General features: G+C 44.7%; 1 protein-coding gene and 1 long non-coding RNA gene across 2 annotated transcripts; both read left to right on the top strand.

The window, feature by feature from the left end:
- Positions 1 to 2405: 2405 nt before the first annotated feature.
- LOC105864406 (ERV-BabFcenv provirus ancestral Env polyprotein) lies at positions 2406 to 7738 on the top strand. Its single transcript, XM_012752278.2, has 2 exons — positions 2406 to 2640; positions 5370 to 7738. The coding sequence occupies exon 2, from the start codon at positions 5564 to 5566 to the stop codon at positions 7325 to 7327; it is 1764 nt and encodes a 587-aa protein (XP_012607732.1). The 5' UTR covers positions 2406 to 2640; positions 5370 to 5563; the 3' UTR covers positions 7328 to 7738.
- Positions 7739 to 9541: 1803 nt separating this feature from the next.
- Positions 9542 to 10433, top strand: LOC142872856 (uncharacterized). Its single transcript, XR_012920945.1, has 3 exons — positions 9542 to 9619; positions 9765 to 9824; positions 10112 to 10433. It is a non-coding gene; the product is annotated as an uncharacterized LOC142872856 (long non-coding RNA).
- The last annotated feature ends 16468 nt before the right edge of the window (positions 10434 to 26901 follow it).

Below are 26901 nucleotides of genomic sequence, written 5' to 3' on the forward strand. Positions count from 1 at the left end.
CCTCTGATTCTGAAGCTGCTTGCAGATCATCACGGACAGTCCCTTCTCAAAATTGATGCCCAGAGCGGGAAGAGACTAAGTCCTCCCTTTGAGGATTAAACCAACCCCGGAGGCCACCGGCCTTGAAGGAGTGGCCGCGCCTCCCTTCTGCGCTGGCCTCGCCTCTTGAGTCCCGAGCTGAGGGCATCCGCATCTCCGGTTTTCCGGCTCTGTGGGTGTAACCGCCTCTGCCCTGGGGGATCCCTTCTCCTCTAGCAGCCCGGGGAGACCCACGTGGGCCGCTGGGGCGCAGCCAGATTGCAGTTGTCAGGGAAACCTCCTCCTGGCCTCCCGGGACCGCAGCTTCCCCTCCTTCCCACACACGGGGCCGAGGAAATAGCCACCAATGAGATAGCGGGATTTCGTGACGTCACAGTAGCCAGGCAGGTTTCAAAGCGTTGGCTGCGAGCTTAGCAGGACTTTAGGAGCCTCTGGCCAGGGGCTGAGAAGAACAGTGACAAGGGTGACAAGTAAGAGCTGGAGTCAGAGAAACGCAGCTTCTTCTCCTCCCGGGTGTCCCAAGACAGCTCCTATTAAGGTCTTCAAAAATGCGTCTCTCCCCTGCCCCACCTGCTCCTCCACCTGAATTCCCTCGATGCTGGCACCACCCTCTACTTGAGGAGCGGCGGCCGCTGGGGGGTGGAAGTGGAGCGGGCGCTGGCAGAGGCGGCTTCCGGAGGGATCTGGTCGCTGGCTTTAGATTCCGCCGGGAAAGGCTGAGTGGGGTTCAGGCAGCGATGGGAGGTGTCAAGGAAAAGAAGCCAAACACTGTAAGATAATTTAAAGAGGTTTATTCAGAGCCAAATTTGAGGACCATGGCCCGGAGCCATGCCCAAGAAGCCTTGAGCAAAAAGACTCGTGGTGGTTGGGTTACAGTTTGGTTTTATCCATTTCAGGGAGACAGGAGTCACACATAAATCAATACATGGAAGATGTGTATTGGTTTGGCCCCCAAAAGGTGGGCCAGTATCAAGGGGTGTGTGTGTTACAGGTTATAGGTGGGTTTGTAATTGGTTAAAGAAATGAAGCTTTGTCTTAAAGGCTTGGAGTGTTTTAAGTTAAGATAAGGAAGTTTGTTAATCAGAGACAAGCCACTGGGACTTCCAGGTTCAGTGATTTGTTGTGTAAATAGAGGACCTGCAGGTTTGACATGCACAGCCTTAGGCCTGTTAGTGAGTGACAAGGGATATCTTCAAGAAGGGAGGGGGACTTGATGAGGAATGTCTGACCTCGGGTCCCATGGTCAGTTACTCAATTTTAGGGTATCCCCTTGGCTAAGAGGGGTTTAAGCGGTGGGGTAGGGGGTGCTTAAGGTTTTATTTTAGTTCACAGAGTTAAGGGGAGGAAGAGCTTTTCCTGACTGGGGAGGTGAGGGAGGGAAATGCCACCCCTTCAAACAGAAGTCTACTCAACCAACTGCTGCGTACTTGGCAGGAGGGGCAGCATTGGCTAGAACTGAGCTGTGGGGAGCCTGAATGCCAGCCTGTGAGTCTCCATTTTGTCTTGCTGGAGATGGCAAGCAGGCAGTGAGAAATGTGGGTCTGGAGAGCCACAGAGGCCAGGCGGGACGTTCCCACAAGCAGGCTTCAGGCTTCTGCTCACTGGTATTGGGGGGGTGGGGAGGTGTATGACCATTTCCAAAACCTGCTCCTTCCCAGTGCTCAGGGCTGAGGCCTTGGGGCTGTCTTTCCAGGTCCCTGCTTGGTGTCATTCCATTCCCTCCTCCCTGTCAGTTCTCTTCCCCTTCCAATTTGGCTTCAAGGTTTCCCTCAGGAAGAACAGGGCAGAGTTTGAAAGTGGTTCATCGGCCCTAATGCTTTTGCTTTTCAACCACTTATTGCTGCAAATTTACATTCTCCTACCTAACCCAAATCAAGAGGCCCTTAAGTCCCAAATGACTGATACCCATCTAGAGGATCAACTGACAGGGTGAACCTCCATGCTGCAACCAAATATTGAAATGCTTTCCAACAAAAAGTAGGCACAACCAAGTCATTAAAGGGTTAATTGACTTTACAATTAACAAATAGTTTCCATTTTTTGAAATTATTAAGTACATAGCGTAAGGCTGGTGGCAGGTACCCCCTCCCCTCCCTAGGAAAAAAAAAAGAGAAGCCCACAAGACCCACAAAGATAACTGTGAGGCCTAGCTGAGTTAAAGAATAACCACACCGGGGTGCCCACCTGGATAAGAAAGTTTCAGTTCCTGGATTCCGCAAATACCACCGGCCCCTCTTATTTCTCAATAACTGCCAAAGGTCATAGTGGAAAATCCCCAGCTCTTCCTCCCCAAAGTCTCTGGCCCACCTTAAACAATATAAAAGCCCTCACCCCTTTCAAATGGGCAACTTCTCTGGCCCCATTTCTTTGGGACCTGTGAACCTCTCCCAGGAGCACTCAACAAAGCCATGTTGCTTCCCATTTTTCTCTGTTTCTCACCTTCTTTCTCTCGCCACCAACTTTACATTTGGTGCTGAAACCCGGGAGGGGAGTCTTGGCAGCGCCGGCCTGCCTCAGGGCCTTGGTCGCGCCGTCCCCTCTCGTGTCTTCCTGACCTCGGACCGGGACCTCCACCGGATGCCAGTTGGCTAATTGACCTGGGTAAGTCCCTCTTCCCTTGGGGTCCTAGCCCAATGAGTCCATTCCAGGGTCTCTGTCCATAAAACCCTGGGCCCAAGTCAGAGCCCCTCCGCCTTAGGGACCTGAGTGTCTTAGGTTTGCCTGGACCGTTCAGTCAGTCCTTCCAACCAGGTACAAGATACCAGTGGAGATGTCCCCTGTATTCTTGTTGCCTTCTTCCCAAGGCTCAGAGCCTTCTCTCCAAGGCTGATCGCTGACCTGGGACGCTGGCTCCCTGATCTCGTCCTTTCTCCTTTGGACTAGGACACCATGGGCAGTCAACCCTCCAAAGTCAAGTCTTCACCTCTGGGCTGCCTCTTAGCCAATCTTGCAGCCCTAGGCCTCAAGCCTGACATTCGGCCCAAGTGACTCATTTTCTATTGTAACACCGCCTGGCCGATGTACAAATTAGACAACGACTCACGGTGGCCTGAAAATGGGACTTTCAATTTCAACATCTTACGAGATCTCAATAATTTTTGTCACCGAAATGGCAAATGGGGGGAGATCCAGTATGTCCAGGTTTTCTTCTACCTGCACTCCTGTCCTTCCCTCTGTCAGACCTGTGACCCGTCACAAATCCTCCTTGCGCGGCGTCCTCTGCTGTCCTTGGCCTCTTCCACCTCTCAGCCGAGGGACCCATTAGAAACCTCTTCCGCCTTCTCTGACCCACCTGGCTCCCTTACCTCACCCCCTGCTTGACCTCCACCATATGTGGGCCCTCCTTCTTTTCTTCCTAATGCCCAGTGTCCTCTGCTGCCACTCGCAATGGCTCCCTGCCAACGTCCCTTGGCAGTCATCACACCCAATCCCACCCAAGACCCTCAGACCAAACCCTTCTCTGTCCCCTGTGAGAGGTGGCTGGTGCCAAAAGGGTTGTGCGTGTACATGTTCCCTTCTCCCTTTCTGGTCTCTCTCAGATTGAGAAGCATTTAGGGTCCTTTTCTAACGACCCCACGGCCTACATCAGAGTTCTGCTATCTTACACAAGCATATGGTTTGACCTGGCATGACATTTTTGTTTTTCTTTTGTTTCTTTCTTTTTTCTTTTTTTTGAGACAGAGTCTTGCTTTGTTGCCCAGGCTAGAGTGAGTGCCATGGCATCAGCCTAGCTCACAGCAACCTCAAACTCCTGGGCTCAAGCAATCCTCCTGCTTCAGCCTCCCGAGTAGCTGGGACTACAGGCATGTGCCACCATGCCCGGCTAATTTTTTCTATATATATTAGTTGGTCAATTAATTTGTTTCTATTTATAGTAGAGACGGGGGTCTCGCTCTTGCTCAGGCTGGTTTCGAACTCCTGACCTTGAGCAATCCGCCCGCCTCGGCCTCCCAGAGTGCTAATTACAGGCGTGAGCCAGCACACCTGGCCGACATTTTTTTCTGTCTTCTACCCTTACCACTGATGAAAAGGAGCGTGTCTGGGCTGCGGCTCAGGGACATGCTGACCAAGTTCACCTTACAGACCGCACTATGCCGGTGGGGGCCGAGGCCGTTCTTCGCAGAGAGCCAGGGTGGGAATATCAACCTGATACCCTGGCCAGGCGAGATGGAAGAAATTGCAGAGACTGCAGAAAACAGTGCGTTCTCGCTGGGCTTCAGGCGGCCACCCACCAGGCAGTAAATTATGACAAGCTCAGAGAAATCACTCAGAAGCCAGATGAAAATCCCGTGGCCTTCCTCAGCCGCCTTATGGATGCTCTCATCCAATATACCCGCTTGAACCCTACTTCCCTGGCAGGGGCCACCGTCCTTACAACCCACTTTAGTACCCAGTTGTCTCCTGATATCCAAAGAAAACTAAAAAGGGCAGAAGAAGGCCCTCAGATCCCTTTCCAAAACCTGGTGAACATGGCATTTAAAATCTTTAATTCCTGAAATGAACAGGCAGAGGCCCCCAAAGGAGGCCCATATCTGCCAGAAGGCACACCTGCAAGCCCAAGCCTTGGTTGCAGCCCTCCCCAAAGCACAAGCTTTAGAACTCGTGGGTCAGGTGCACTCCTCTCTCCATACTGGCGCTAAAGGTCGCTCTCGTTTCTTACAGCCTGTATTTTCACACCCTTCACTAAACTCCCTCATCAAAACTGTCTGTGCAGGCTGTGACATCTGTGTTTCTGTCAATCCCCAGGGAGGCCTCAAACCCCCCATGTCCACCCACCAGATGCGTGGTCATCTCCCTGGGCAAGACTGGCAGGTCGATTTCACCCATGTGCCGCCCCATAGACACTTCAAATATCTTCTAACGCTGGTAGATGCCTTCACAGGTTGGGTTGAAGCCTTTCCCACTGCCAACGAGACTGCTGGCGTTGTAGCCTCCACTCTCATCACAGAAATTATTCCTCGCTTTGGCCTCCCCTCCTCTATTCAGTCTGACAACGGCCCAGCTTTCATTTCCAAAGTTGTTCGCCACGTCTGCGAGGCACTTGATACACAAGAGAAACTTCACATTCCTTACAGGCTACAGTCATCAGGAAAGGTCAAGCGGGCAAATAGGCTGATTAAAGAACATTTCACCAAGCTTTCTCGCGAAACCCACCAGTCCTGGTCTGACCTTCTCCCCATGGCTCTCGCCGGCATTACAGCGGCTCCCCACCGCCCTACTTTCCTCAGCCCGTTTGAGCTCACGTAGGGCCACCCTTTCCTCATTAATGACCATCTTCCCGCCCAGCCTCCACCACTCCCGTCCTACCTCCCTTTCCTTTCTCTCCTCAGACGGCTCTCCCGGGCTCACGCAGACAGATATCTGCCTCAGGCGCCTGAGACCGGCTCCGATACCCCTCACGCAAGTGTCCAGCCTGGTGACTCGGTGCTCCTTAAAACTCCTCACCCAAAGCCCCTTGAGCCTCGGTGGACAGACAGGGCCCCATACAGTCGTGCTAACAACAACCTCGGCTGTAAACTTCTAAATGACCCTGCAGGTTCCTGGCATCACATCTCGCGCATCAAGAGGTCCCCACCTCAAGATGCTTTCCCGTCCTACTCCTGCCACCAGGTGGGTCCTATTAAACTCCGTCTTACATGGGCTTCTTTATCTCCTGACCCTTCCAACAGCTGCTCCCGATTCAATTTATGTCTGGAGATTTAAGGTCCGCGAGTCCCTGCCCTCGGGAGACACCCGTCTGGCCGGCTCTGCCGACTGCTCTCCAAAGGGCTGTCAAGCGTCACTTACCATTCCCCTATCTCTGACATCAGTCACTGGCGCCCAAACGGCAGCTCTATGCTTTTTATATGACCAAACTTTTGACTATTGTCGGCAGCAGCCTGAGATATATGGAGGATGCCGTAAAAGGCTATGCAAATTCCATGAGGTTCAAAAAGGAAAGGGATGGCGGGGTGACAATGAAAAGACGTTTGGTTGGAGGCCTAACGCTTTCTATTTAGATAAAGGCAAATTTCAATTAGATATCCCTGACCCTTGGGACCAGCGCTGGGAAGTTGGGGTCACAGGCAAATTATACTGGACTAAGTTAAGCTCTTACCCTTCAGCAACTATTCATATCAGTCGTGAGTATGTCCTGGCCCACGAGAGGCAGATTCAAATATCTACCAATATTCTTCAGGCAGAACAAACTCTAGCTGGACGGCTTCCTCCCCGCCCTCAACCCTCTCCTCTTTCCTCCTGGCTAGATATTATTCAACATACCCTCGCCTTCCTAAAGTCCTCCGAAATGATCCCTAATATTTCCCACTGTTTCCTTTGCGCCTCCCTCCAACAACCCCTGCTGGCTGCTGTCCCTCTAAACTATTCTAACCCTCCAACAACTCCCTCATCGCCTCCCTCATGCTCCACTCCGCTCACCCGCATTCCCCTCTGGGAGCCTGAGCCTACAGGCCAACCCTATGCAGATCGCGTGTGCTTTCTCACCTCCCGCACGGACCCCAACCTACAACTCCATGGACGCTGCCTTACCAACCATACCGTGACCACAACCACGTCCTCTGCTCCGGGACAGTTCTTCTGGTGCAACGGGACGCTCACCCGCTGCGTCAATACATCCACCCCGGGTCCCTGTTTCCCTGTCATGGTGGTCCCTCAATTAACTCTATATGGTGAGTCTGAATTCGGATGGCTTCTCCCAGGGCCCCGGCCGAGGCGAGCCATCTTTTTGCCAGTCATGGTAGGTCTCACCTTGGCCTCCTCCCTCGCTTCAGGGTTCGAGGGAGGCACCCTGGGCTACGGTGTCATTTCTGCCCAAGATTTTGCAGATCACCTACAAATTGCGTTAGAAACCACATCTGCCTCGCTGGCCTCACTACAAAGACAACTAACGTCACTGGCTCAGGTTACTCTCCAAAATCGAAGAGCGTTAGATCTGCTGACGGCCGAAAAAGAAGGGACCTGCCTCTTCCTTCGTGAAGAATGCTGCTACTATGTCAACGAATCTGGCCTTGTAGAACAGAACATAGACAAACTCACCAACCTGAGTGAAGACCTACACAACCGCCACCGCCAGGATATATCCCCCTTGAGCTGGATACAGTCCCCTTTGGCTACCTGGCTATTGCCACTAATAGGACCCATTGTCATCATCTGCCTAATCTTTCTCTTTGTTCCCTGTCTTTTACAGTTCCTCCAGCGCCGCCTACGAGAGCTGTCTCGAATGGCAGTAAACCAAACACTTTATTCGTACTTCCCTCTACCAGTCATCCCTGCACCAGCCGCTGTGTAACCCCTAACTACGCCCCCTCTCAGCAGGAAGTAGTCAGAAAGAGCGGCGACCATCATAACCAAAAGGCCAGAATGTAAGGCTGGTGGCAGGCACCCCTTCCCCTCCCTAGGAAAAAAAAGAGAGAGAGAGAAGCCTACAAGACCCACAAAGATAACTGTTAGGCCCAACTGAGTTAAAGAATAACCACACCTGGATGCCAACCTGGATTCTGCAAATACCACCAGCCCCTCCTATTTCTCAATAACTGCCAAAGGTCACAGTGGAAAATCCCCAGCTCTTCTTCCCAAAAGACCCCAGCCCACCTCAAACAATATATAAGCCCTCACCCCTTTCAAACGGGCAACTTCTCTGGCCCCATTCCTTTGGGACTCATGAACCTCGCTCGGGAGTGCTCAATAAAGTCATGTTGCTTCCCATATTTCTCTGTCTCTCACCTTCTTTCTGCCACCACCAACTTTACACATAGTAGTTAGATTTTTACAAAATAGTATACACTTTTAAGTATATCTAATTGAAGTTTCTTAAATGCAGCCTTATTTGATTACAGCTAAATTAATGTGGTCTTCCAAGATGAAAAGATTTTCCACCCTGATATAAGGTGAGGAACCCTCACCCAGAAGGGGAGGAGAGTGAGGGAACTCCTGGAGGAGCATGTCCATTAGAAAGGGGGCTCAAATGTCCCTCAGCAGCAGGGCAGGGAGTCCCCAAAGGGTTATAGCAGGTTGGGGTTTTATAGCTGCAAGGCTGTATCTTATCTATTGCTAGCAATGGTGTGGTGAGGTTTTGTAGGGTATGCAAAGCAGGAAGGCTCCAAATGGCTAAAAATCTGCTCCTTTGGGCTATTTTTAAAATAATTGGATGTGTAAAAATTTGAATTTGGTGCTATCAGGCTTTTGGGCTAACAGGTCTCAGCCTTAGTGAAGAAATAAACAACCTAGGGACCAATACACAGAGACCATCTTGTCATAATACATGGAATTTTATAAATAAATACATTTACATAATACATGGACTGAAGGAGGAAAGAAGGGTCTGCTGATGGCCTTCCTCTAGCCATGACCTTGACTTGCCGTCCTCTTTGTGAACTAAAATCTTTTTTTAACTTTTTTGTTTTTGTTTTTCTGAGACACAGTCTCACTCTGTTGCCTAGGCTAGAGTGCTGTGGCATCAGCCTACCCCACAGCAACCTCAAACTCCTGGGCTCAAGGGATCCTCCTGCCTCAGCTTCCTGGATAGCTAGGACTACCTAGCCACATGCCACCACCGTTCCCGGCTCAGTTTTTCTATTTTTAGTTGTTTGGCTAATTTCTTTCTATTTATAGTAGAGACAGGGTCTCGCTCTTGCTCAGGCTGGTCTGGAACTCCTGAGCTGAAGCAATCCTCCTGCCTCGGCCTCCCAGAGTGCTAGGATTACAGGCATGAGCCACGGCGCCCAGTGCCCAGCCTAAACTAAAATCTTAAGGCTCCCTCTACCACAGGCTGACTGAATGGACACCCCCCCCTTGGCCAAGGGGATATCTCAAAATTAAATTGCCTGCCAGGAGGAGGGAGGTCAGACATGCCTCATCATGCCTCCTACTTAGAGACATCCTTTGTAACCCATTAACAGGCCTAAGGGTATGCAAGACAAACCTGCAGGTCCTCAATTTACACAACAAATATATGTCCTGGTGGTTTGTCTCTGATAAATATCTCCTATATTAAAATATTACAAGCTTTTAGATAAAGCTTCATGTGTTTAACCAATTACAAGCCAAATATTTAAACCCACCTATAACCTGTAAGCCCCCCTGCTTAGAGATGACCCACCTTTTGGGGCCAAACCATGCCTCCCACATATTGATTTATGACTTTACCTGTACCCCTATCTCCCTGAAATGTATAAAACCAAACTGTAACCCAGTCACAGTGAGTCCACTTGCTCAAGGCTTCTTGGGCTAGGCTCCAGGTCATGGTCCTCAAATTTGGCTCAGAATAAATCTCTTTAAAATTATTTTACATAGTTTGGCTTTTTTCTGTTAACATCTTGGATAGGAAATGAGGGACATCTCATTGTAGGCAATTTCCACTCTCTAATGGGTTCTAGGCCTGCCATTCAGGGTCCTTCACGATCTGGTTCCCCCCTGTGCTAAGTGTTGTGATGGCATAATGGGGCAGATATCCTTCTTAGAACACAGCTTTCCTCATGTCATTGTCCCACTATAAAATCTTAACAGCTCCCTACTGTCCTCTTTGCCCTGACCACAGGCCCATCTTGATCCACTGATTCGTAGTGCCATGTCTGCTCCCCAGGTCAGTGTATTGAGTTTGTGGGGACTGGGTGAGCTACCCTCAAGCCGCTTGCCTCCACACCTTTCTGTTCTCCCCTTCCTCCATGATCACAGAACCTCACACAGCTGCCCAGAATAGTAACTATATTTCCTGGTTTCTTTTGCAGCTAGGTGTGGCCAGGTGTATTAGCTTCCCAGGGCTGCTCTACCAAAGTGCCATGAACCAAGTGAGTCAAATAACAAAAATGTATTGTCTCCCAGCTCTGGAGGCTAGAAGTCCCAAATCAGGGTGTCAGCAGGGTCACGCACCCTCGGAAACATGTAGGGGAGAATCCTTCCTTGCCTGTTCCAGCTCCTGGTATTTGCCGGCAGTCTTTGGTGTTCCTTGGCTTGTAGATACGTCACTCTAATCTCTGCCTCCAGTGACACATGGTGGTCTTTTCCCTGTGGGTCTCTTTGCCTCTTCTTATAAGGACATTGTAAGGCTGGTGGTGGGCCCCCTTCTCCTCCCTAGATCAGAAAGAAAAGGCTCACATGACCAGACCTGCCCAAAACAACTGCCAGGCCCCGCTGAGAATAAGCATACCCGGATGCGAAAGTTCTCGTTCCTGGAGTCTGCAGATACTGCCACCCTCTCCTCCTGGAATCTGCAGATACCGCCAGCCCCTCCCATTCCTCAAGAACAGACAAAGGCCACAGTGGAAAATCCCCAGCTCTTCCCACCAAAAGTCCCAGCCCACCTCAGACAGTATAAAAGCCCTCGCCCCTTTCAAACCAGCACGACTTCTCTGGCCCCATTTCTTTGGGACCCGTGAACCTCACCAGGGTGCTCTCAATAAAGCCACATTGCTTCCCATATTTCTCTGTCTCTCATCTTCTTTCTGCTGCCGCCAACTTTACAGACATTAGTCATATCGAATTAGGGGCCAACCTAATGACCTCATCTTAACTTGATTGCATCTACAAAGACCCTCTTTCCAAATAAGGTGACATTTACAGGTACCAGGGGCTAGGACTTCAATAGGTCATTTTGAGGAACAAGATTCAAACCTTAACTTCTGGTCAAGCGAATGTGATGGAAATAGCAGGACCTTCCATCAACTTTAGTTAGAAAACAACATGTGTGTTCCCTTTGCTCTTTCTTTGTCCCTCTCTCCAGCCAGCTGCCATCAAGGGTTATGAAGTTTAAGCCACATGTGGCATGGAGGTGTTGGGGTTCTCAACAGTGCAGAGCACCTTTCCAGCCCTGAACAACATACCTGGACTTTTACTTGAAAGAGAAATAAATTTCTAAGTGTATACATCCCTTATTATAGGATGTCTATCCCTTGTTGCAGAACCCAGTTCTAACACACTTCATGTTATCCCTGACATGGGGCTTCTCACTGAGGTTTGTTTTTTTTCTGGGAGTTACCAAAGGGAATTGAACTCATGTCCTTTTGGTTTTAGATCTTCAAATTAATTTGGGGATTATGTCATGAATTCATTCTCCCTCTCAGACCCACTCAACAGTGCCTGTGCTCTAGCTTCTTTTCTGACTTTTTTCCCCCCTCATTCAGAGAATCTTTTTTTTTTTTTTTTTGAGACAGAGTCTCACTCTGTTGCCCAGGCTAGAGTGAGTGTCGTGGCGTCAGCCCAGCTCACAGCAACCTCAAACTCCTGGGCTCAAGCAATCCTTCTGCCTCTGCCTCCCTCCAGAGTAGCTGGGACTACAGGCATATGCCACCATGCCCAGCTAAGTTTATATATATATATATATATATATATATATATATATATATATATATTTTAGTTGTCCAATTAATTTCTTTCTATTTTTAGTAGAGACAGGGTCTCACTCTTGCTCAGACTGGTTTCGAACTCCTGAACTTGAGAGATCCTCCTGCCTTGACCTCTCAGAGAGCTAGGATTACAGGCGTGAGCCACCACACCTGGCCCAGAGATTCTTAATCTCTTCTAGGGCAGGAAAAATCATTCTCTTACATTCATCCAAATCTACTAATTCTGCCATAAATTTCCTGGCATGAGTTCCTTGGGGCTTTGACTTTTGAGACTCAAAATCTTTGTCTCATTGTGTTCTCTTAAACATGTAGTTTGGAAACCAGACATCCAGAACAGACGTTTTTGTGTTTCTGTGCCCCTCTTTCCATGGAGTTGATACCTAAGTAGGGGAACAGTCACAACAGACCAGGAGTGACCAGGAGTGAAGACACAGTGGCTGCCTTATCAAATATGAGCCCGCCACATAAGCATGCACCGAGGTGTAGTGTCAGAAAATGCCAATACTAGAGAAAGTCTTTAATAACATGCCCCCCAAAAAGAGTTCTGTGTTCAAATAAGTCTGAAAAATATGCAGAGCTTTTACTCTGCTAATATGCATTGTAAGATAGAGTATAGTATGTCCCAAATTTATTTTCTTCCTAGAACCATTTACCAAACACGTCAAAGTACAGGAGAGTTCTCTGTTCCGACATGCATTTCTGTGTCAGTGTGTATGGTGCATTAAGGAAGGGACAGTGTCCGAAGGAAACACGAGAGGCTGGTGCAAATGTGGGGAGACAGGTAGGAGGGAGACTTCTTTCTCACTATATACCTTTTAGTATTTTTGGCTTCTGTTTACTATGTGCATGTATTAAAATAGATAAAATAAATTTGTGAGCGCTTACATGAGTCTAAAGCTGTATATCCAGTTGACAGCCCATTTAACCGAACCCTTACAAATGATAACTACCGGCCTAACAGTCCTCTTGAGAAGTCCTTATTAGCAAGGATGTGGAGAGAAGGGAGCCCTTGTACACTGTTGGTGGCATTGTCAATTAGCATAGCCATTTTGGAAAACCATATGGGGGTACCTCAAAAAACTAAAAATATTTTTAAATATTTAAATAATTTTTAATTAAAAAAAATTGAAATTACCATATGATCCAGCAATTCCACTTCTGGGTATATAGCCAAAGGAATTGAAATCGGTATGTTAAAGAGATGTCTGCACTCCCATTTTTATTGCCCCACTATTTAATAGCTGAGATGTGGAAATGACCAAAGTGCCCATCAGTGGATGAATGGCTTTAAAAGATGGGGTATATACACACTGTCAAGCAAAATTAAGGCTGTGAAGGCAGAAATAATTTGATAAAGGTCTATCGAAAGCCAAATGTGAGAGTCAACTCAGGAAGACATACAAACAAGTTGGGTGCATTCCAGAGTCTGCTACGGAAGACTTTTATAGGAATGTTTAGAAGAAGTAAGAGAGACTCCACATACTGGAGTTGTTATTTTCACTGGATACAGGCTAAAATATTTTATGTGCAAGACAATCAGTAAAACTTTATGATTCAGAAACAAATCAGCGTCGTTTTCAGTACCAATAGGTTACAGATGAATCAGCACATCAGCAGTTTGAGGAACTCATGACGAAATTTGAGGAACTCACAGTAAGACTTTTTACTTAGGGACAGGATGTGAGCTATGAGTCACAGGACATTCCACAGGTGGTTAGTTGGGAAGCCTGCCAAATGCGGCCTGTCGGGCATCAACACAATGGAATACTATTCAGCCTTTATAAAGCAGGATATTTTATCATCTGCAACAATTTAGATGGACATAGAGGACATTAAGCTAAGTGAAATAAGCCAGGCACGGAGAGACAAAGACTGCATGATCTTCGTGTTATGTAGAGTCTAAAAGAGTTGAACTCGAAATAGAGAGTAGAAGGTGGTTGCCAGAGGCTAGGTGATGGGGGTGGGGGCAGTGCAGGGTGGACAGGAAAGGGGAGATGTTGGTCGAAAGGTACACAATTTCAGTTAGTTAAAGTTTCTATTACACAACTTTAACCCTGGCCCCAACCCAATTACCTATAGCACGGTGACCACGTGAATAATATTAATAACATCCTGTGTATTTTAAAATAGCAAAAAGAAAGGGTATTAAATGTTCTCGCCACAAGAAACAGTGAGTATTTGAGGTGACGGATGTGGTAATTAGCCTGATTTGATCATTCCACAATGTACACAGGTATTGAAACGTTACAAGTGCCCCATAAATACACACACTTATCATTTGTCAAGTAAAAATAAAGTAACACTTAAAAAGACATATCCCTCAGAAACTGTTCACTGAACTAGATGTAAGGATGACATCGAGGACGCTCTAAAATAGGAAAGCAAGAAAAATAAAAAGAAAACAAAAACTGATTTAACCGGTCCGGTGTGGAACTGAAGCTACTGGATTATTTTAAAGCTCTCTTGTGCAGCTGGAGTTGAGACTTCCTGGGATTCGGAGGGATCTTTAAGGGATCCTCATTCAATAGCCATTTCCCTAGCGTTACGCAAGGCACCAGGCACAGGAAATCCCAGTGAGTAAGACGCAGTCTCTGTCTTCCCGTGGCCCATGGCGCTGGAAGTTGCTCTGTTTCTTATCAAAGATGTGCCCAGAAAGAGCCTTTCCTCTACCCGTGCGTGGAGCCCAGCTCACTGAGGACGTGCTGGTGATGCCTGGGGTGTCCCAGTGAAGGGAGGAAACCTCCCCCCCCCAACTCGCCAAGTGGGTTCTTGGCTTTGCACTGGAAAGAATTTGAGAGCGAGCCAATTAGCGACAGAGTTTTTTGAGAGAGAGACAGACGACAGATCCTCCTCCACAGACGAGAGCAGGGGGCCTTTCGTGAGCAGGTAGGGACCCCTTATGGGGCAATGGTAACGTTTTTAAATGTTCAAAGCTCCGCTGGGAAACAGCTGTACATGACCAGCATTGTCTTGAGGTCAGGCCATAAAGGTCAATCGTAAACTGTTGTCACAGAAAGGTAAACACAAGCAGTTTCTAAGGCATCTGGCTTAGTAATTCATCCACACTCCGGTGGTCCTGGGTGGGCAACTTGCTGGCAACTTCCTTGTTCAGAGTGGTTAGGGTCTGGTATCTGCCCAAATGGCTGCTCTTAGGCTCTCTCCACCCTCCTTTTCTGCCGCAGCCCTAGTGTTACTAGGGCGGGGCTGAGTGAGGAAGAGAGGCCAGGACTGGGACTGAGTTTATCAAGTCAGCCTTGGAAGATAAAGCATCTGAGGCACCTGGAACCCTGAAGGCAGCCTAGTGCTTCCTGGCACTTCTGGGAGGCTCTGCACTGCAGAGGAGGTGCGTGCAGGAGGGGCTGGCCAGCATGAATAGCAGTGGGTCCTAGATTTTGCCCTAAGAAAGACTTTCCACTTGCTAGCCCTCATAGGTTTTTTTTTTTTTTTTTTTTTTTTTTTTTTTTAGCATCCCAGATACAGAATCCCCCAGCCTCTATTGTAAAGTACAGCAAATGGAGAAACCACCATTTCAGGGGAGAGCATTCCAATTTTGGATAATTCTAATCTTATTTTATCTCAGATTTTTTTATTTGGAAATAATTATAGGCTCACAGGAAATTGCAAAATTAGTACAAACAGTCCCTTCTCCCAAAAGTGACATTTATATAGCTGTCCAAGCCAGAAAATTGACATTGGCACATTACTGTTTTAGACTAAAGGTTTTATTTCACCACTTTGAAAAAACAAAGAAACAAGCAACCCTCCATTCATTTACATGCATGTATATTCTTCTATGCAATTTTTTCCCGAGTAGAAATTTGTGTGACCACCACCACAATTAAGATACAGAGGGCCAGGCTCGGTGGCTCACGCCTGTAATCCTAGCACTCTGGGAGGCTGAGGCAGGCGGTCTCAAAAAAAAAGATACAGAATAGTTTCATCACTCAAAAGAACTCCCTCCTGCTACCTATTCATTTATTTATTTATTGAGGCAGAGTCTCACTGTGTTGCCCTGGCTAGAGTGCCATGGCGTCAGCCTAGCTCACAGCAACCTCAAACTCCTGGGCTCAAGCAATCCTCCTGCCTCAGCCTCCTGAGTAGCTGAGACTACAGGAATTTGCCACCATGCCCAGCTAATTTTTTCTATATATATTTTAGTTGGCCAATTAATTTCCTTCTATTTTTAGTAGAGACAGCATCTCGCTCTTGCTCAGGCTGGTTTTGAACTTCTGACCTTGAGCCATTCACCCGCCTCAGCCTCCCAGAGTGCTAGGATTACAGGCCTGAGCCACCGCGCCTACCTGGCTACCTCTTTATTTATATTTACACTCATCCCTTCATTCCTCTACCTCTCCCAAACTACTTATCTTTTCTCCATCTCTAGATAATGTTGTATAAATGAAATCATACAGTATGGAATCTTTAAATATAACAGCTTTATTAATATATAATTCACATAGCATACAACTCATCCATTAAATGTGCACAATTCAATAATTTTTAATCTATTAAAAGAGTTGTGCAACTATTACCACAATCAATTTTAGAACTTTTTCATCATCCCCAAAAGAAACCTTGCATCCATTGGCGGTCACTCCCCATTTCTCCCAAACCCCTAAACGGTAGGCAACCACTAATCTACTTTCTGTCTCTATAGATGTGCCTACTCTTGACATTTCATATACTATGAAATACATTTCATAGTATTCATTTTATATACTATGACATACATTTCTCATATACTATGTGGTCTTTTTGTGACTGGCTTCTTTCACTCACCATAATGCTTTAAAGTTCATGTATTTTGCAGCATGTACCTTATTCATTTTATTTTATTTTATTTTTTTTTTTTTTGAGACAGAGTCTCGCTTTGTTGCCCAGGCTAGAGTGAGTGCCGTGGCGTCAGCCTAGCTCACAGCAACCTCAAACTCCTGGGCTCAAGGGATCCTCCTGCCTCAGCCTCCCAAGTAGCTGGGACTACAGGCATGTGCCACTATGCCCGGCTAATTTTTTGTATATATTAGTTGGCCAATTAATTTCTTTCTATTTATAGTAGAGACAGGGTCTCGCTCTTGCTCAGGCTGGTTTCGAACTCCTGACCTCGAGCAATCCGCCTGCCTCGGCCTCCCAGAGAGCTAGGATTACAGGCGTGAGCCACCGTGCCCGGCCCCTTATTCATTTTTATTGCTGAATAAGATTTTGTTGTATGGATAGACCACGTTTTGTTTGCCCATACATCAGCTGAGGGACATTTGGGTTGCTTCTGCTTTTTGGCCATTATAAATTATGCTTCTGTGAATATTTGCATACAAGTTTTTGTGTGGACATATGTTTTCATTTCTCTTATGTTTTTATCTAGTAGTAGAATGCTGGATCATATGATAATTCTATGTTTAACCTTTTCGGGAACTGCCAAACTGTTTTCCAAAGCAATTGTACTATTTTATATTCCCACCAGCAGTGTATGAGGGTTCCAATTTCTCCACATATTTACTGACATTTGTTATCATATGTCTTTTTGATGGTGAAGTAGGATCACATTGTCATTTTGATTTGCAGTTTCTCTAATGACTAATGATGTTGAGCATCTTTTCGAGTGCATATTGGACATTTGCCTGTCTTCTGTGGAGAAATGTCTATTGAGATAATTTGCCCATTTTTAAATTGGATTGTCTTTTTATTATTGAGTTATAAGTATTTTTTAGGTATTCCAGATACAAGTCCTTTATGATTTGCAAATATTTTCTTCCATTCTGTGGGCTGTCTTTATGCTTTCTTGGTTGTATTCTTTGAAGCACAAAAGTTTTACATTTTGATAAAGTCCAATTTATCTATACTTTTTTTTTATTTTGTTGTTTGTGCTTTTGATGTTATCTTTTGGAAGACTTTTCTTAAATCGAAGTCATGAAAATTCACTCTTATATTTTCTTCTAAAAGTTTTAGAATTTTACCTTTTATATTTAGGCCAGTGATACATTATGAGTTACTTTTCATAAATGGTTTGAGGAAGGAGTTCAACTTTATTCTATTGCACGTGGATATCCAGTTGTCTCAGTACCATTTTGTTGAAAGACTTTCTTCTTTGAATTGTCTTGGCATCCTTGACAAAAATCAATTGACCATAAACATAACATTTTTTTCCTAGACTGTCAATTCTTCAGTCTTGAGTTCTCTAGCTTTGTAATACGTTTCGAAATCATGAAGTGTGAGTTCTCCAACTTTGTTCTTTTTCAAGATTGTTTTGGCTATTAGAATCAGCTTGTGGATTTCTGCAAAAAAAAATCAGCAGGGTTTTGATAAGAATTACCTCAAATATGCAGATCATTTTGGGGAGTATTGCCATCTTAGCAATACTGTATTAAATCTTCAAATCCATGATCACAGGATGTTTCCCCCTATATCTGGGTCTTTAATTTCTTTCAACAAATTTTTATAATTTTCAGACTATAAGTTTTACAATTCTTTTGTAAAATTTATTCCTATTTTATTCTTTTGACACAATTGTAAAAGGAATTATTTTTGAAATCATTTTTCAAGCATTCATAGCTAGTTTAGAGAGATACAGCTGATTTTTGTATATTGACCTTGTACTCTGCAATCTTACTGAACTTGTTTATTAGTTCGAATAGCTTTCAATGGATTTCTTAGGATTTCCTACATCATGTCTTCTGCAAATAGAGTTTTATTTCTCTTTCCAATCTGGATGCCCTTTGTTTCATTTTCTTGCCTACTTACTAAAACCTCCAATACAACATTGAATAGAAGTGGCAAGAGTGATGTTCCTTTATTGTGAGTATGAAACCGTTTCAGAGTGACTTCAGGTCTTCGATAGGCGGAATAATGGCTCCCGAGAGATGTTTATGTCCTAATACTTGGAACCTCTGAAAAGGTTAGGGTATATGGCTGTCTTAGTCTGCTTGCATTGCTGTAAAGAAATACCCGAGGCTTGGTAATTTATAAAGAAAAAAGGTTTATTTGACTCAAGATTCTGATGTCTGGAACAGTTCAAGATTGGGCATCTCCATCTGGCAAGGGCCACAGGCTGCCTCCACTCATGGCAGAAGGTGAAGGGGAGCCAGCATGTGCAGAAACCACATGGGGAGAGAGGAAGCAAGGGGGCGGGGAGGTGCCAGGCTCTCGTTAACAACCAGCTCTCAGAGGAATGAATAGAGTGAGACCTCGCTCATTAGCCAGAGGATGGGAGGACTGCACCAAGCCATTCATGAGGGATCGGACCCAATGACCTAAATCTCTCCCCTTAGGTCTCACCTCCAACACTGGAGATCAAATTTCAACAGGAGCTTTGAGGGGACAAACATCCAACTGTATCAATGGCAAAGGGAATTAAGGTGCTAATCAGCTGACTGTAAAATAGGGAGATTATCCTGGTAAGCCCCATGTAGTTGCAAGGGTCTTTAAAAGTAGAAAGGATAATGGGAAGAGAGGGCTGCGGAGATGACAGGGTGAGAAGGACTTGGCCCAACGTTGCTGGCTTTGAAGAGGGAGGAAGATGACTGAGTTCAGGAGTGCAGGCTGCCTCAGGAAATTAGAAAAGGCAAGGAAATGCATTCTCCCCTAGAGCCTCCAGAAGGAAAGAAGGTACCATTTCAGACTTCTGGCCTCCATACCTGTACATGATAAATTTGTGTTGGTTTAGGCTATTGAAGCCACAGAAAACCAACACAAGGTCCATCCAGGTTGTTCCTTTTTATTGCCAAGAAGTATCCCATTTTATGTATGTCCCAGAGTTTGTTGGACTGTTCACCCATCGAACCCAACCCAACATTTGTGTTGTTTGTAGTATTTTGTTATTATGGTTAAAGATGCCTTTAACATTTATGTGCAGACTTCTCTGTGAACATAATTTTCATTTCTCTGCAATTAATGTTTAAGAGTGTGATGCTGAATCATGTACACTCAGTTTTGTAAGAAATGTCCAAATTATTTTCTGGTGTGGCTGTACCATGTTACATTCCCACAAGCAGTGTATGAGAGACCCAGTTTCTTTGCATCCAGCATTTGGGATTATCACTGTCTTTTCATTTTAGCTGTTGTGATAGGTGTATAGTAATGTCTAGTGGCTTTAAGTTGCATTTCCCTAATGGCCAATGATGTTAAATATCTTTTCATGTGCTTATTTGCCATCCAGTGAAATATCTGTTTATATTAAAATATCTTTTGTGGATTTCCTAATTGGATTGTTTCTTTTTACTGTTAAGTTTTGAGAGTTCTTTATATATTCTAGATATAAGGTCTCTGTTAGATATGTGGCAACTACATATTTTTAAAAAGTTTTATTACATAAGTAGTACATGAATACATTCTTCATTTAAAAATGGTAAAATAAGATAGACAAACTTAAACCCTTTCTACCATCCTCCTAGAGGTAGCCATTGTTATGTATTTGAAGTATATCTATCTAGATCTTTTAAAAAATACTTTGCCCAAGATATAGATGATCCCATAGAATGCATTTAGTATTGTTTCATATATGGGTTTTATATAAAAATTACCATACTGTTTGTATCATTGTGCAAGATGAATTTTGACTCAAGAATATTTTAGAGATCTCTCCCTGCTCTTAAACATCTCTGGTCCATTCCTTTAAATTGCTGCATGGTATTGCATTAGATGACTACATTGCAATGTTCCTAGGCATTTCAGTAGTTTCCATTGTTCCTCTATGTAAATAGTACAGTGAGTCACCTTGCACATGACTCTGGGCATATGTGCAATTGTGTCTCAAAAAGAGATATTAAAAAGTAGAATTTTGCAAACATGAAGGTATGTGCTTTTTGTATCTTAATAGCTCCTGAAAAATTACTCTCCAAGATGTGTTTCTCCACACCTTGGCCAACAACCACAAGCTTTTGAATGTAAGACCCACTATTCTGTACCCCACCTGTCTACCAACTGTAAAGAGGAGGGGGTGTGTGATTTGAACAGGAGTGTGATTTAGACCCCATGGCTGATGGGGGAAAGTAAGGGGATGGGGGAGCTCACACTTACTGAGTGCCTTCTGTGTCCCAGGGCTGGGCCACCATGCTTTCAGCTCTCCTCTGCTGGGAACAGACTGGAGGAGACCAAGAAGACAATGAAGACTAAGTTCAGTGGGATCCTGCATTAGACCTTGAAACAGAAAAAGTAGAAAAACTGGTGAAATCTAATAGACTCTGTAGTTTAATCATATTGAACCAATGCCAATTTATTAGTTGTGACAAGTACACCCTGGTTATGTTAACATTAGAGGAAGCTGGGAGAAAGATACGTAGGAACTCTCTGTATAATCTTTGCAACATTTTTATCAATCTGAAATTATTTCAAAACAAAAATTTATAAAAGGAAATACTTGGCCGGGCGTGGTGGCTCACTCCTGTAATCCTAACATTCTGGGAGGCTGAGGCGGGTGGATAGCTCAAGGTCAGGAGTTTGAAACCAGCCTAAGAGCAAGAGCAAGACCCCGTCTCTACTAAAAATAGAAAATAATTGGCCAACTAAAAATATATAGAAAAAATTAGCTGGGCATGGTGGCGCATGCCTGTAGTCCCAGCTATTCAAGAGGCTGAGGCAGGAGGATTGGAGCACAGGAGTTTGAGGTTGCTGTGAGCTAGGCTGATGCCACGGCACTCTAACCTAGTCAACAGAGTGAGACTCTCTCTCTCAAAAAAAAAAATTATAAAAAAAATTAGAAAGATATTAATTGACCAACTAAAAATATATAGAAAAAAATTACCCAAGCATGGTTGCACATGCCTGTAGTACCAGCAACTCGGGAGGCTGAGGCAGTAGGATTGCTTGAGCCCAGGAGTTTGAAGTTGCTGTGAGCTAGGCTGATGCCACAGCACTCTAGCCAGGCCAACAGAGTGAGACTCTTTCTCAAAAAAATAAATAAATAAAAATAAAAAGGAAATACTTGAACATATAAGTAAATGCATTGCATGAATCATATTTAGATCTAGATTCAAACACAACAACTATCAAAGGCTTTTTATCTTGAGAAAACATACATTTGAATATAGACTGGATTTAGATATTAAGGAATTATTGTTAATTTTATTAGGTGTTACAATATTACTTTCATGTACAAAAATCATCTTGCCCTGTTGAAGGCACATGCTGAAGTATGTATAGGTGAAATATAATTTGCTTTAAAATATTCAGAAAGAAATAAAAACAAACAACAAAAGTATTTATGGATAAAACAGTGTAATTTCCTGGGTTTACTTTAAAATGCTCCAGCAAAAAAGGGTGGTTGGAGGAAAAGAAAAAATTGGCAAAATGTGGATACTTATTGAAAGTGAATGGAAGGTACATAGAAGGTTTGTTGCACTATTTTCTCTACTCTTATGAATGATTCAAACTTTTCCATAATTAGAAGTGAAATAATTAATGCCACTTCATGAAAGCGAGTGACACAGTCACTCCCCACTTCTTTCTTATAGTAAGCGGCAGTATTTTCCTTCTGGGATTTCGGGAGGGGTAAGTGCAGGGGGCCGAGTAAGAGAGAGGCCAGATCTGATGTGGCCTGCAGGCGTCTGTGGCTGTCCAACTTCCACGCTCTTCACCCCCGCTGTTGGCCCACTCGGGAAGGGCTGCCTATTGCAATGCAGGCTGGCCTCCAAAACGGAGAGCCCAGGGGAAGGCTGCCTGCTCTACTTGGATGGTCTGAGGCAGTGAACCACCTCGTAATCCAAATGTGGCATCACCCACATCCTATAGGGTAGGGCCTGCTAGTCAAACCCCACAAGCTCTTGAGCTGGTACTTCAGGTTGCTCTAAAAAAAATTTCTTAGAGAATGAAATTCTTCAGGAATGCTTACCAGTGGGTCAAAATGATTAGAACACCCCAGTCTCTCCAGTAAAAGTGTCCTGAAGGTCTCTTCTAGGTCAGAGCTTACATATCAGGGGCCAAAGAGAATATTCATCCCCATATTGCTTCTGCCCCACGCTCTAGGCCTCCAGTGAGGCTGAGACTAGGAGCTCTCTCAGGAACCAACGGCCGCAGCTCTGACCTGTCCTTCCTTCCTTATGCTTCACACCCCTGTCTCGCTGGCAGGAACTCCTGATTTTGACTGGAGATACTAGGGTGAGGTAGAAGGAACAGGAGGTACACAGCCAGCAGTCCTGAGCCTGCCCTTCCACCTGTGACCTTGCACAGGCCACCTGGTCTCTGCACGCTTCACTTCCCTGGACCCACAATTTGTCAAATCTGAGGGTCCTTTCATTGCTAAGATTCAGTGAATACAGAGGTGGGCCAACCTGAATCTCTGGTTTCTTCAACTAGAGTTTCCTAGTTCCTCCTTTCTCAACATGCCAACATAAAATACATGGACTCCAGGAACTGTTTTCAAGGTATAATCAGTGCCAAACAGAATGTCACACAGAAACTGCTTTTACTGAGAACAAGTTAAAACTCTCCTCTGCATTAAAAAAACATGTGTTCTATAATAAAAATAGTTTATTCTTTGTACATTCCTGGCAATAACTCTAGGAGTTAGGTAATGAATGCCTGTTTTGCAGTTAAGAACCTAGGGGTTCAAGGAAATGTCTCAAGATCAATGAGAAGGGATGGAGGCCAGTTTTAATTTCAGTTGATCAAGCTCTGGGAACCCTTAGACTCTATCGTGCTGTCTCCACTGAAAGCACCCTCAGCCCCCGCCCAGAACTTGGAAGGATAAATGGGAAGAGCTAGAATTAGAAGCCAGAAGACCTGCATTCTAATTCCAGTTCTTACATTTCTTGTGTGATGCTGTTCAAGTTATCTTTCTTCTGATCTGTTTGCTAAGGGAATGGCTTCTAAGGTGCCTTCTAGAAAGGCCAACTTCTACCATTCCAGGAAAACCATCTAAATGTCTTTCCACTAAATCTGGCATCCTTTACAAAGATCAGTCCACAAACAAACAAAAGAGCTGGCACATGATGATGCAACTCTCAGGTTTACAACCTGAAATCCCACTGCACATCCTCATAGAACAGTTACCCGTCAGCAGGGGCCCAGGAGAAGTTAGCTTTCATACCTGCTCCTTTCCCTTCCAATTCAACAAACCCTCTTTTGGCTGTTTCAAACACTGCCTTGAGGAGTATTGTCTAAGTGCTAGATGCTTTCAAGAACCTAAATGCTTTCACTGTTTGTTTTCCTTGGGGCTTCCAATAAAAGCAATCTTGTCTCCCATAGGGTTAGCCTTGCAAGTCATCAGATGTCTCCTAGCTTCTCCTAAACAGATGTTAAATGCTCTTCCACCCCTCTTTTCCCCCTCAATGGTGTCTGGATACTGACTGAGAACACAGATCTGCTGGGCGCAGTGGCTCACGCCTGTAATCCTAGCACTCTGGGAGGCCGAGGCGGGCGGATTGCTCGAGGTCAGGAGTTCGAAACCAGCCTGAACAAGACCGTCTCTACTAAAAATAGAAATAAATTAATTGGCCGACTAATATATATAGAAAAAATTAGCCAGGCATGGTGGCACGTGCCTGTAGTCCCAGCTACTTGGGAGGCTGAGGCAGGAGGATTGCTTGAGCCCAGGAGTTTGAGGTTGCTGTGAGCTAGGCTGACACCATGGCACTCACTCTAGCCTGGGCAACAAAGTGAGACTCTGTCAAAAAAAAAAAAAAAAAAAAAAAAAAGAGAATACAGGCTGGGCGCGGTGGCTCACGCCTGTAATCCTAGCTCTTGGGAGGCCGAGGTGGGCGGATTGCTCAAGGTCAGGAGTTCAAAACCAGCCTGAGCAAGAGCAAGACCCCATCTCTACTATAAATAGAAAGAAATTAATTGGCCAACTGATATATATATATATAAAAATTAGCCGGGCATGGTGGCGCATGCCTGTAGTCCCAGCTACTCGGGAGGCTGAGGCAGAAGGATCGCTTGAGCCCAGGAGTTTGAGGTTGCTGTGAGCTAGGCTGACGCCACAGCACTCACTCTAGCCTGGACAACAAAGCGAGACTCTGTCTCAAAAAAAAAAAAAAAAAAAAAAAAGAGAATACAGATGACCAGACCTCCCTCCCTGCCCATTTGCCATGCATGCATCTACACGCAGTTGTCTACAACAGCTGCATGCAGAGCTGCTAAAGCCGAGAACTAGGAAATTATTTTGTAGTTAAAAAAAAATATGGGATGACAGCTCTGGGGGCTGCCAAAGGAACATTGCTTCTCTACTGATGTTATGGAAAAAGCACAGTAAGTCCTGACTCCACAGCTGAGCTGCACACAAAGTTTTCCCTCCTGGCTCTTGATGCTCTTAGCAACCAGGCTGCAAGAACAAGAGGCCTCTTTTCTGCTCACACAGCAACATCTGCAAACTTTCTGAAGACAATCCTTGAATGAGTGGTGCAGCTGTGGGGAAATCTTGGCCCTTTTCCACCTTAGTATAAGCTAATGAATCATCAATTATAGTCGTCTGAGCTCCATGCTGCTGCTCCTTCACTGTGCCGTGATTAAGAACATGAACTCAGGGCCAGACTACTTTGCTTCCAATCCCACTTAATAGTGATCACTTTTGTGGCCTTGGGCAAGCTGTTCTACTTCTCTTTATTTTTATTTATTTAAATAAATTTTTATTAGATATTTTTTCTTCCCTTCTGTGCTAAACTGCATGTTCTACTTCTCTAGGCATGGTTTGACATCTGCAAAATACGGGTTAATATCACTGGGTTAAGTATTATTTAAATATATTGTATCTTGCATGTAGGATGTGCTGTGTGTTTGCCATCATTATATGGGTTAACAATTATTAAGAAACAGGGGTCCTAGTCCAGCCTAAGAACTAGACCACCTCTAATTTATTAAATGTTACTTCCTTTCCTCATGCATGAGGAACGTAGGTGCTTTCTTCAGTATGAACCTCTGCAATTGCCCCTAACACCTGTTTGTCCTTTACCTGCATATTCCCAGCAGTGCACAGAATAGGCAGCCCATCAACATCTATTGAAAATGAAGGCATGAATAAAGACCTCTGTTGACCTGCTACTCTTGATTACCAAAGTTAATTTACTAAAGGAGATTTCTAACACTGGCTTAAATAAGAAAGGATTACTCTGAAACCTCTACAGGAATTTTAGTAAAAGCGTTGATAGTTTACCCTTAAGGCAGTAATATAACATTGCCAAAATTTGTTTTACATCCTTGTCACAAAATTTTCAGGCATTCTGATTCAGTCTGAGACCAGACTTAATCTAACCTTTGCTTGGTGCCATAGTACTTAACATCATACCCCATATTGGTGTTAAGAATGAGTGCACACAGTAAAATTTTAAATCATGCCAATTTTAACTTAAATGTGCTCCTTCTAGCACCGTTTATGAGTTAAGGAATTAAAATGGGCCAGGCGTGGTGGCTCACACCTGTAATCCTAGCATTCTGGGAGGCTGATCATTTGAGCTTAGGAGTTCGAGACCAGCCTGAGCAAGAGAAAGATCCCGTCTCTACTAAAAAAAATAGAAATAAATTAGCTGCACAACTAAAAAAAAAAAAAAAAAAAATATATATATATATATATATATAAAATTAGCTGGGCATGGTGGCACATGCCTGTAGTCCCAGCTATTTGGCAGGCTGAGGCAAAAGGATTGCTTGAGCCCAGAAGTTTGAGGTTGCTGTGAGCTAGGTTGACACCTTGTCACTCTAGCCCAGGCAACAGAGTGAAACTCTGTCTCAAAAAACAACAAACAAACAAAAATAAGAAATTAAAATGAACTGAATTTTGAAAGGTTGTGTTTAATATTGGGCCAGGTTGTTTCAAATTCACAGGCTGTTTGATAATTAATAGGCCAAGATTTCCCACCAGACATCAAATGTGAGAGATGAAATGGTAAACATGGCTAGGCGCGGTGGCTCATGCCTGTAACCTAGCACTCTGGGAGGTCGAGGTGAGGCTGGGGGATGGCTCAAGGTCAGGAGTTCAAAACCAGCCTGAGCAGGACCCCGTCTCTAATAAAAATAGAAGGAACTTAATTGACCAACTAAAAATATATAGAGAAAATTAACCGGGCATGGTGGCACATGCCTGTAGTCCCAGCTACTTGGGAGTCTGAGGCAGGAGGATCGCTTGAGCCCAGGAGTTTGAGGTTACTGTGAGCTAGGCTGATGCCCCAGCACTCTAGCCTGGGCAATAAAGTGAGACTTTTTTAAAAAAAAAAAAAGAGAAAGAAATGTTTAACAGGGTGGTCATTCCTGACATAATTTGGAGAGTAAGTTGTCTCTGAGGTCATTCTGATTAGAAAATGAACATAAAGCTGCCACCTATTCTTCCTAGAGTTTAGTAGCATTCTAAACATACCCATTTGTGATTTTCAGGACCACATAAAGAGTGTCTTCTATGTACTTGTGCATGAGTCCTTCCACTTGTGAACCTTGATTAAACCTGAGCAACAATGATACTGTTATTTCGGAAATCTAATTTTACACAAAGGAAGTCCCTAAACTGAGTGCTCAAAAGATTTAGTTGTTTTTAAATTGCTGGCAAAGATGCCCCAGTTAATAAATCTCAATTTCACTTATTATATTGTAAACATCAAGTAACATCACA

Source organism: Microcebus murinus, chromosome 9 (genome assembly GCF_040939455.1).
Source record: "Microcebus murinus isolate Inina chromosome 9, M.murinus_Inina_mat1.0, whole genome shotgun sequence".
Taxonomy (NCBI): domain Eukaryota; kingdom Metazoa; phylum Chordata; class Mammalia; order Primates; family Cheirogaleidae; genus Microcebus; species Microcebus murinus.